Below are 9,904 nucleotides of genomic sequence, written 5' to 3' on the forward strand. Positions count from 1 at the left end.
TTAGATTATGGTACTAAGATTTAAAATATTTAAAAATATGTTTAAAAAACAATCCTGAGCTTTATTTAAAAAGTAACATTTAAGTTTTAAAAAATTAATTTATTTGTTTTTCTCATTTTTTAAAATTTGTTTTCTTTTTGATTATAAAAATTATTTTTCTCATGAAAATTTTTCGAATAATGGTATTCAATTCTTATTCAGCAACTTCATTAACTTTATTCTGCAATCCTGCCAAACCTTTCATTCAAGCCAAGATTTCTTCACTTGCATCAAAGTATGAACAAGGTATGACTTAATGATGAGATATAATATATACACTATGTTTGACTTAACAATATGCAATGCATTTGTAAAGTATATTTATAACAAATATAAAAATAATAATCCAGTTAAAATTATTCAAGTCCTTACTATTTGAAACAAAAAAACTTATACTTTTGAAATATTTTTTTTGCGCAAAGCTTTGTCCATGGTTAGTTTAGCATTCTGCATGAAACTCCAGTGCCGTGGCACAGTGGTTAGTCTGCCTGCCTTTAACCAAGAAGTTACGAGTTTAAGGCTTGTCACTGCTACATTGTGGGCATATGTGCCTTTGGGCAAGACACTAGACGACAATCTGAAACCTAGTGGTCACTAATGGGTTAAAAAAATTGCCAGCCAAAAAAATCACCTATAAAGTTAAATGCCAAATGTTAGTCGCACAAGGTGTATGAAACAGAACACCCATGTTATAACAACAGTCATTTTCCTGCCACTCGACGATAAAGCAAGTTAGGAAAAACATTCATTCATTTAAACTGCTACAATATTCTTTCTCATGCAGGTGCTGTATTTGCTGTAGTTTCCTGTACTGAGATACTTATGTTTCTGGTGGCTACATTATCTTTCTTAACGTTATATCCTGCTACACTTTCAATATATCATGGATTCATGTGGTTGTACGGCGCTGGTGTGGCTCTTATACCATGTGTGCTCATACTGTGAGTTTAAATTTTTGTGTAATATTCTGGAAATTAGATTTTTGAAATTTTTCTTTTCTGTTATCATTTTTTGTGAATTTCAGAGTTGTATCTATCGCTGACAAGCGCCGGGATAGACTGACAGTTGAAATTGGTGAAACAAAGCCATTATTATCATGATTGGTTTCTTCATATCATCTAATATTATGCACTTTGCTTTTCAAAATTTACAAAATACCTCACTAAGGAAGTTATTCTATAGTTGATGTGTTTTGGTGCCTTTCCTTCAAGATAATTATTATATGCAAATAATTCATTAGAGCTTGATTAATCTAAACTAGTGCCATGAATTATGAACATTTGTTTTTTTCAATAACGTACTTTTACAGATTGTATCTGGAAAATTAGATACTGCACTTGGTTTATTATTCTTTATAAATTTTTCCGAAATTATATTTATTTTATAAAAAAATCCTGAAATTATTTTTTTGATATAAACAGATTTGTTAGGATTTATTGTGTAGTAAACAGTGTTTCTTTTTTGTTTTCTTTTACTTTTGTTAGCACTTGTATATAACTGATTTATGGGAAATGAAGTTTTCATTTAAGCAATCTTTCGTGCAATTCTTTTAATTAATTTGTTGCTTTTAATTGACCTTATTTGACCATGAATTACTCATTTATGTGCTTGTATTGTGGTGGTTTATAAGTTTCATGTGGCCTCAGCTAATAAAGAAATATAATCGTTGTTGTTGGATAAATTATTAAACTTCTTGTATTTTTAATGTCAAAACAAAGACGAAAAAAGCTGTAAAATATCTTGTTTCGTTTTTGATAAAAGACGTTCTCACGTAAATAAAGCGAAATACTATACTTCATTTTAGAGTGCAAAATTAATTATCAAATAGCTATTATTCTTTAGGTTTGAGGTCTGCTAATACTTACCAAAACAAGTCGGTTAAAAATGAAATTTGTCCAGGAAAAATTTCCCTAGCTAATGTATTATCAGAGCATAGAATACTAATACAGAGTCTGTTATCAGAAAGTTCTAGCAGAGCTCTGGTTCTAGCTCTCATCCGATTTAGAAACAATGCTTTTTTTACAGCATGTCTAAATTTTGGCAGATCAACGCGCGGTCGCTGTTATTTCAAATTCATTTGTTAGCGAATTCTTTTGTATGCACATGCAACAAGCAATGCCTTTTACGTTGTGTAATTTGTTAACAAGTAGACAAAAATGAGATTCGGTATTTTGGTTTAAATAAACGAAACTAGGTATAACGTAGTTTTTGGAAATATATTTTTCGCTTATTTTAAACCTTTGTATAAAAATAAAACGTTTTTTTCCTTTTACCCATACGCTAATCTTGCATATGTTTATTAGCGTCTTAGAGCCTCGTAATTTACTAGTTTTTCACATAAATTACAATTACGAAATTTGTAAATTTTTTGTAAATATATATTTGTAATTTTTCACACGGAATTTTAATTTTTTACAAAGTGATATGCTTGCTGTTTATTATCTTTTTTAACATATTCCAACTTTTATATAAACCGTTTTTTCAGAGATACTGTCTGCACTTATAGGTTGCACATCCATTTTTTACCATCTCCAACAAACATATATTTTATAAAATGTCTAATGAAAATTCTCCAACCTCTGCTCAACCAGTCGATGTTTCAAAACTACAAGATGGGGGTGTCACTAAGGTGTGTCACATTTTAATTAAAAAAATTTATTGCTTGTATATGAAATATATATAGTTATTGTTATAGATTGGAGGGAATGGCTGGATAATAGACCTTTGCCTAAAAAAATGTTTTTTTCCATAAATTCACACAATTTTTCTAATTTTTGAAAAATCCGTACGAAATTCTGCCAAATGATTATTTAAACCATATTAAATTGAAATTCACACAAAAAAGATGCAGTGATCACTAATGAGTTGTGCAAGTTATCTGCAAACAAAAAAAAGAAAAAAATCCCCCCCCTCCAAAAAACATAATCACCCACAAAGTAGCATACATCATACATGGTAACTCGTAAGCTGACACGAGGTGTATGAAACAAAACACCTGTTTTATAACAACTGTTGTTTCCGTGACTCGCAAAGATAAAGTAAGTTACATTCATTTATTGCATTCTATTCTCATTATTAGATCATACTGAAAGAGGGCGTTGGTGAAAATCAGCCAACCAATGGAAGCAAAGTAACGGTTCACTACACAGGGAAGTTACTTGACGGAACAGTGTTCGATTCATCGCATAATCATGGGCAGAAATTTACTTTCAATCTTGGAAAAGGTAAATTTTGTTGAAAATGTTAGTTGGTGTCATAGACTGGTCTTTGCTGTTTTTGTTCTCTGTTTTCGTTCCCGCTTTATTTGTACATTTATTCGCCATTTTGGGCAAGAAGAGTTTTAGTCATCGGTGTTAATAGTGCAAATAGTAAACATTTTGTGTTCGAAGACTATTAAGATTTAACTAATTGTATCTAAATCTTGGAGCTTCTTTGTTATTAAACGGGTTGTTTCAGGGAGATATGGCGACGCAAACATTAAATATTTCCTATCTATTTTATTTAGTATAAAATATATATATCACATTCTGATTCATTCACTTGCACAGGTGAGGTTATTAAGGCATGGGATTGTGGAGTTGCTTCCATGAAACGTGGAGAAGTTTGTGAGTTGACATGCAAACCTGAGTATGCTTATGGTTCAAGTGGGAGCCCACCAAAAATCCCCCCGAATTCAACGTTAATTTTTGAAGTTGAACTCTTCGATTGGGAGGTGAGAATTGACAATAAATTGGTAAAACGAAAATCTTGGAAATTGAAAATTAACTCTCAAAGGTGTCCCATCTTCCCCCAAAGTACTTTATATATATATCATTTTTTTCCAGGGTGAAGATCTCACAAGCGATAAAGGAGTAATCCGTGAAGTATTAAAAACTGGTGACGAGGATTATATGACCCCTAATGATGGGGCTCTGGTGGAGGTTTTAATATTAGGAAAATATAACGATACAGTGTTTGACAACAGAACTGCCAAGTATAATGTTGGGGAGGGTAAGAAAAACTAGAAAAATTAGAAAAAAAAGTGTTTTCGGGTATTTAGGATATGGATTTGTTTTTGTTACTGTAGGTGACTTCAATTTTTAGCACAATTTGAGAACTTTTTAAATCACTTCTTACACGAGAGACAGCTGATTTAAATGAATTTAATTCAAGAGATAATGTTTCACTGACTTTCATTTTTTTGCAAAAGTTGGCATCTTTGCGTCTCTGTACAACCTGAAATTAAGTCTTACACTTTTGAACCAATTTTTTTTTTAACCAAACTTGTTAGCTGTGAGCCATTGTTTTGTTATAAAGTTTAAAGTATTTAATAATAAGGTTTAAAGTATTTAATAATTTAATAAGGTTCTTTATCAAAAACTCACTTAATTAAAAAACGCTTAAAATTTTATTTTTTTTAAGGTGATGATTTGACCCCCCCTGCTGTTGACATTGCTGTTAAAAAAATGAAGAAAAACGAGCATTGCCGCATTACGGTTGCCCCGCAGTATGGGTTTGGGGCCGAGGGGTGCAGTGCGCTCTCCGTGCCCCCCTACGCGCACCTCGTGTACGAGCTGACATTGCTCAGTTTTGAGAAATCTAAAGAGGCTTGGGAATGTACAGATGAGAGAGATTGGAACAAAGTGAGATAGCGAAAGAAAAAGGAACAAGTTTCGTAAAAGTGAGTTAACATTTCTGCATAAATGGTCAGTTCCAATACAACTAAAACTCCAAAATATCCCACAATGTTTTAGTTTAAATACAAAAAATATTTCATAAAAAATTGAAACCTGGTTATGATATAAATATCCTGATCGTGTTTTAAACAATTAACAACGGTCTATGGGAAGTCGTGGGGATATGGTTTTATAATTCTTTAAATGTTCTTTGTGTACTACCAAATTGGATAAAAAATAGAATGAAAAGGTGTCCCATCGAAGATCTTCCCCCACCTTACTATATAGTACTGTGGGGGAAGATGGGACACCTTTAGCACCTGATATTCAAATATCCTGATCAAGTTTTAAACAATAAACAACGGTTTATGGAAGTCGTGAGGATATGGTTTTATATTTCTTTGATTCTTCCTTGCTTACTACCAAATGGAACGATAAAATAAAATGAAAAGGTGTCCCATCTTTTCCCACCCTACTCTTTGTTTGTTCCTTGCTTACTACCAAATGGAACGATAAAATAAAATGAAAAGGTGTCCCATCTTTCCCCACCCTACCATAATATATATAATGTGTCAATTTTTTCCTATAGCAACAAAACTACAAACGAGCGATTACTCAATACAAAAAGATTTCCACCCTCCTCGAGCATCATGATGCAAAGGAAGATGGATCAGAGGAGGACAAGGAGCTCATTGGAAGATGGAAGAAGATGAAATTGGCTGGGTATCTCAACATCGCTTTGTGTCAGAACAAAGAGAAATTACATCTCGACGCGATACATAGTTGTGAAGAGGTGGAAAAATGCCGTTTTTGTTTTCCAAATTTTCGATTTTTTTCCTATTTTATTTTAATATTGAAGTGGGTAAAATAAATGTAGAACAAAGGTACAATCTGTTTTTCTGGTGAATTTTTAGGTATAAATATGCTTTGCATAACTTAACCATTTTGAAAATTGCTTAGTTAGTACTATATGGTTGTCACTTGTCAGTACTATACATCTACATACCTTGTGAATTGATACAGTATAGCTAATAAGCTTACATTAATGGTCCCAAAAAAACAACAAATTTTAGACGAAAATCTTAATGTTAAAGTATTTACTTTTGTTTTAACTTTTAGGCAATAAAATTGGACGTCAATAACGAGAAAGCGTATTATCGAATGGGCGAAGCTATGTACGGACAACATGACTATAATGACGCTAAAGCAAAGTTTGCAAAGGTAAGTTTTGTTATTTTGTTAAGACTATTCACTGGCCTTCTAATTTCTATTGTACTGTGGCTATGTAGGCGCCTAACATGGGGTGGCAGGGTAGACAGACACCCCTGGATATTTTTACATTGCATTAATCAGTAAACATTACCACCAACAAGATAGGTTTGTTTTATTTTGTATGTCTAACTATCCCTGCCTCCCGTGTGCTATAATAAGTTAGGGGCCTATACTGTGTGTGTATGTTAGTTTTTAAATTCATTTAAATATGGGTACTTGGCATGACTTGTACAATGCATACAAAACTACAGTACCATTGGCCGTATTTTTTTACTATATATTTCTACTTCGTTGGGCAGTATTTTTCTGCGATTTTAATTTATCTGATTTTTAAAACCTTTTTTAAAGATTTTTAATCCTATGATTTGCAAGTATGATCCTATGGCCCTTTTAGTTTCATATTAACGGAAAAGGCGAAAAAAACATTGGATTCAATGCTCGATAATGAATAATGGTACCATTGATGGCCTATGTATAGGCAAAAACTGAACTGAAATTTCTCCAATCCTGATTTTGCTTGTGGGTTGTAGCACCTGGGTGTTGGGGTAATGGGCCAACTCCAGACTAAACTCAAAGTCCCATGACATGCCACACTGCAGAACCTCACTCATATAAAATTTAAAATATTTTGTTAAACTGCAATAACATGTTTCTTTCAGGTGCTTGAAATTAACCCAAACAACAAGTTGGCAAAGCAATTTATCCAACGATGTGACATCGAAATTAAAAAAATCAAACAAAAGGAAATGAAAACTTTTCGTGGGATGTTCGATAAGTTTGCCCAAGAAGATGAGGTATATGATAGATTCAGCAAATATTTTAATATGTCACCAGTGCGGTAGCACAAAATTAAAAAAAATTTAAAACATTTTATCTCAGAAACTTGAAATTCAGCGCAAAGTTGAACTTCAGAAAGAAAAAGCTCGAGCAAAAGCTGCAAAAAAATCGGCAAACGCGGCCGAAAAAACTGAAACTAATGGAGACAATCATGATGGATCTGGGGATGTCCCTGTTGCGGAACCAGAAGCTGCTACTGCATAATTTTCAATCATAATTTGCAAATCTCGTAAAATTTGTAAAAACCTGTGCATCTTGTCGTTGTTCAAAACTGTTGCTGTGAAATATACGTCCAATTTTTTTAAAGTGATAAGTTGGAATTATTTTCAGATCGGCATGACCCAAAAATGTGTCCTGGTACACTTAGTTACTTAACGATTTGAAATATCCTAATTTATTATGTATGTCTGCACATTACGCTTGCATAGAACAGTAGATTAGACAGAAGTGTAGCTATATTAATGTAATTAAAGCAAGTTTTTTTTTGCGGACATACTTTGAGGCCAGAATTGGTCTTTGCAGTTGCATCTCAGTTCACAAAGAGGTATTTGATTTGGTTAGGCCAACTGTAGTTTATAAAACTCTTTTTTTAAATATTTTTTGTTATTCACAGTTATTTTATGCTTAATATTTTAGTCTAACTTAAATTGGTTGAGAAACACTGTTTTACAGAAAAAGTAATTTGTTTATCTGTTGGTGCATTTGTGAAAAGTGTAAAGTCAGACCTGCTTTTAGTAAGTGCAGATTATTCTGTATTCAGTATACTAAAATACAGTTCATTTTGATACATGCAAACATTTATAGTAACCATATTTATTCAGAAAAGGTAAAGTTTGGTGGTTTATAACAGTGAGATTGTATGGGCAGCAAAAGAATGTAGAAATAACTTCTTTTTTCTTACCTAACAAACAGTTATTAAACATATATGAACCTAAATTTTGTGACTTGATATTTTCATAGAATTTTTGTACTGTACCTCAAGATTGAGCACAAAAATATAAAACAGGTAATGTAATGTAATTTTTAAACAATCAATTTACTAAACTGGGGGTGGGCAGGTAATGGTTACAAAGTGCAAAAGAAGTGCCTTATGGATGCGTTGAGCAGTGATGTTCATTTCTGAAAAATATGTAAGTATTATTATTTTATTTAGTAGGCAATGACATTGGTAAAAGATAGATTAGAGATATATATAATAATAAACTTTTCTGTAGCTTTTTAACTAAATATTTTAAACGGTTAAGAATAAAAAAAAAATTAAAAAAAAAAGATTTTTCTGATCTTTGTAAACGTCTGTTAATTAGAAATTAAAAAAAAACTAAAAGTGTGATTTCCATTAAAAATTAAGACTGTAAGTATTCATGTTGTGGTAAATCATAACATTAGAGCTCCAAACTTGTTGGTAAAAGTTAGTATTGTCCTAGTTGTTACCCACTTTCTTTTTCTTTTTTTTTCCTTTTTTCTTTTTCTTCTTTAAACCAGAAGCAAGTTTAACAATTGCAGAAAAAGTATCTTTTTGTATTTCAGTTGTAGTTTTCATTTTTAACCCTGGCAAGTTACCTAGGAATAAGAAAATCACCAGCACCATTAGTTCAATAATAATAGATTGGTTGTTTAAAAAACAGTTAAATGTTACTCCTCACTTTACTTTTGCATGGCTGGGAACGACAAAAACACAAGTGTTATGCTGCATACACCTCCTATGAGTGGCTGATAGTTTGGAAAACCCATTAGTGACCACTGAGTTGAAGCAATTGCCGTTAAGTGTCTTGCCCAAAGACACATATGCCCACAATGGTACCAGTGAAGAGCCTTGAACCCATTACCTTTGGGCTGAGTTATACAGCAATGTCTGTTGCCTTGGCTCAGTGGTTAGGCAGTCCTATTGTAACAAAACGATACCAAGTTTGATGCTGCTACAATTGTGTATGTATCTTTGGGTAAAACTTTGTTCATTGCTTCAGCCCTGTGATCACTGATGGGTTGTCCACATTTTCAGCCATACAGAACAAAAACAAACCCACCAAAAACCAATCAGCAACAAAATTAGGTATATGGCAACTTGTAAACAGACATGACATGTATAAAACAGAAAACTGGTGATTTAACTTGTGTCGGTACCCCAGAACATGAGAAGAAATAGGTGTAGCGACCACGTTCATTTTCTTCCAATTAAATGTAAATACGTTTTTAACTGTAATCATATTTTACAAACTTTTGTTTTGACCCCATTTCTTGTCATCTCTTTAAAAATTTTTTAAATCTTTGCCACCGTTATTGCAGAGCCAAATAAAGTTATTATTATTATAATGTGGCCACTAGTGAGCAGATATGACATGTATAAAACAGAAAACATGATTATTATGACTGCCAGGACGCCGCCATGTGAGAAAAAACAAATACCAAAAAACAAGTTTCATTCATTAACCTTCTTTTCTTCTCTCCAGGGCTGCCAACAATTCTTGAGCCGATAAATTCCCAATTGCATTATCATCAATGTCAAGTTCACATAAGCAGTGAGAGTACATGATTAATCTGCAAAAACAGGAAATTTTCATACATTTTTACAATATGAATACAGTAATACAAAAATCAGACCATGAGTTTCTGGTTTCAAGGCTCGTCACTGCTACTATTGTAGGTGCCCGTGACCTTAGGAAATAAACCCCCTGGCATTGCTCCAAACCCAGTGTTCACTAATGGGTTGCCTTAATTGTCAGGAAAAATAAACAGGTACCCTATTTTATACACCTCATGCCCGAATTCCCAACAAACTTATAACTTTAACAATTTTTTTTTATGTTTTAGGATTTTCTAAATATACAGGAGGTGGGGGAAGACGGGACACCTTTTAACTCTATTTTCCCGTCCCATTTTGTAGTAAACAAAGAACATTCAAAGAATTATAAAACTATATCCTTACAACTCCAATAGAACGTTGTCAATTGTTTAAAACACGATCAGAATATTTAGATATTAAGTGCTAAAGGTGTCCCGTCTTCTCCTACCCTACTATATAACTAACACAAAGCATTACTGATAATTTATGATTTTCTAAATATATAACCAAAAAAATGCATTACATCATATTGAATATAAAT

The 9,904-nt window shown here is 32.5% G+C and overlaps 2 protein-coding genes across 2 annotated transcripts in view; both read left to right on the forward strand.

The window, feature by feature from the left end:
- The window catches only part of LOC100181349 (proton-coupled folate transporter-like), a 10,339-nt gene extending 8,502 nt beyond the window's left edge, over positions 1-1,837 (forward strand). The window contains exons 10-12 of the mRNA XM_002119868.5: positions 202-285; positions 824-980; positions 1,064-1,837. Of these exons, the coding sequence (XP_002119904.3) occupies positions 202-285; positions 824-980; positions 1,064-1,139 (317 nt within the window). The 3' untranslated portion in view covers positions 1,140-1,837. The remainder of the gene's footprint in view (positions 1-201; positions 286-823; positions 981-1,063) is intronic.
- A 350-nt stretch (positions 1,838-2,187) lies between these two features.
- Positions 2,188-7,113, forward strand: LOC100186069 (peptidyl-prolyl cis-trans isomerase FKBP4-like). The gene is given in 10 exon segments (XM_018814120.2): positions 2,188-2,668; positions 3,119-3,263; positions 3,588-3,751; positions 3,864-4,029; positions 4,441-4,641; positions 4,644-4,699; positions 5,284-5,487; positions 5,814-5,915; positions 6,626-6,760; positions 6,846-7,113. Coding segments are annotated over 10 exon segments (1,410 nt in total). The 5' UTR covers positions 2,188-2,593; the 3' UTR covers positions 7,008-7,113.
- Positions 7,114-9,904: the final 2,791 nt, after the last annotated feature.

Source organism: Ciona intestinalis, chromosome 11, assembly GCF_000224145.3.
Source record: "Ciona intestinalis chromosome 11, KH, whole genome shotgun sequence".
Classification (NCBI taxonomy): Eukaryota; Metazoa; Chordata; class Ascidiacea; order Phlebobranchia; family Cionidae; genus Ciona; species Ciona intestinalis.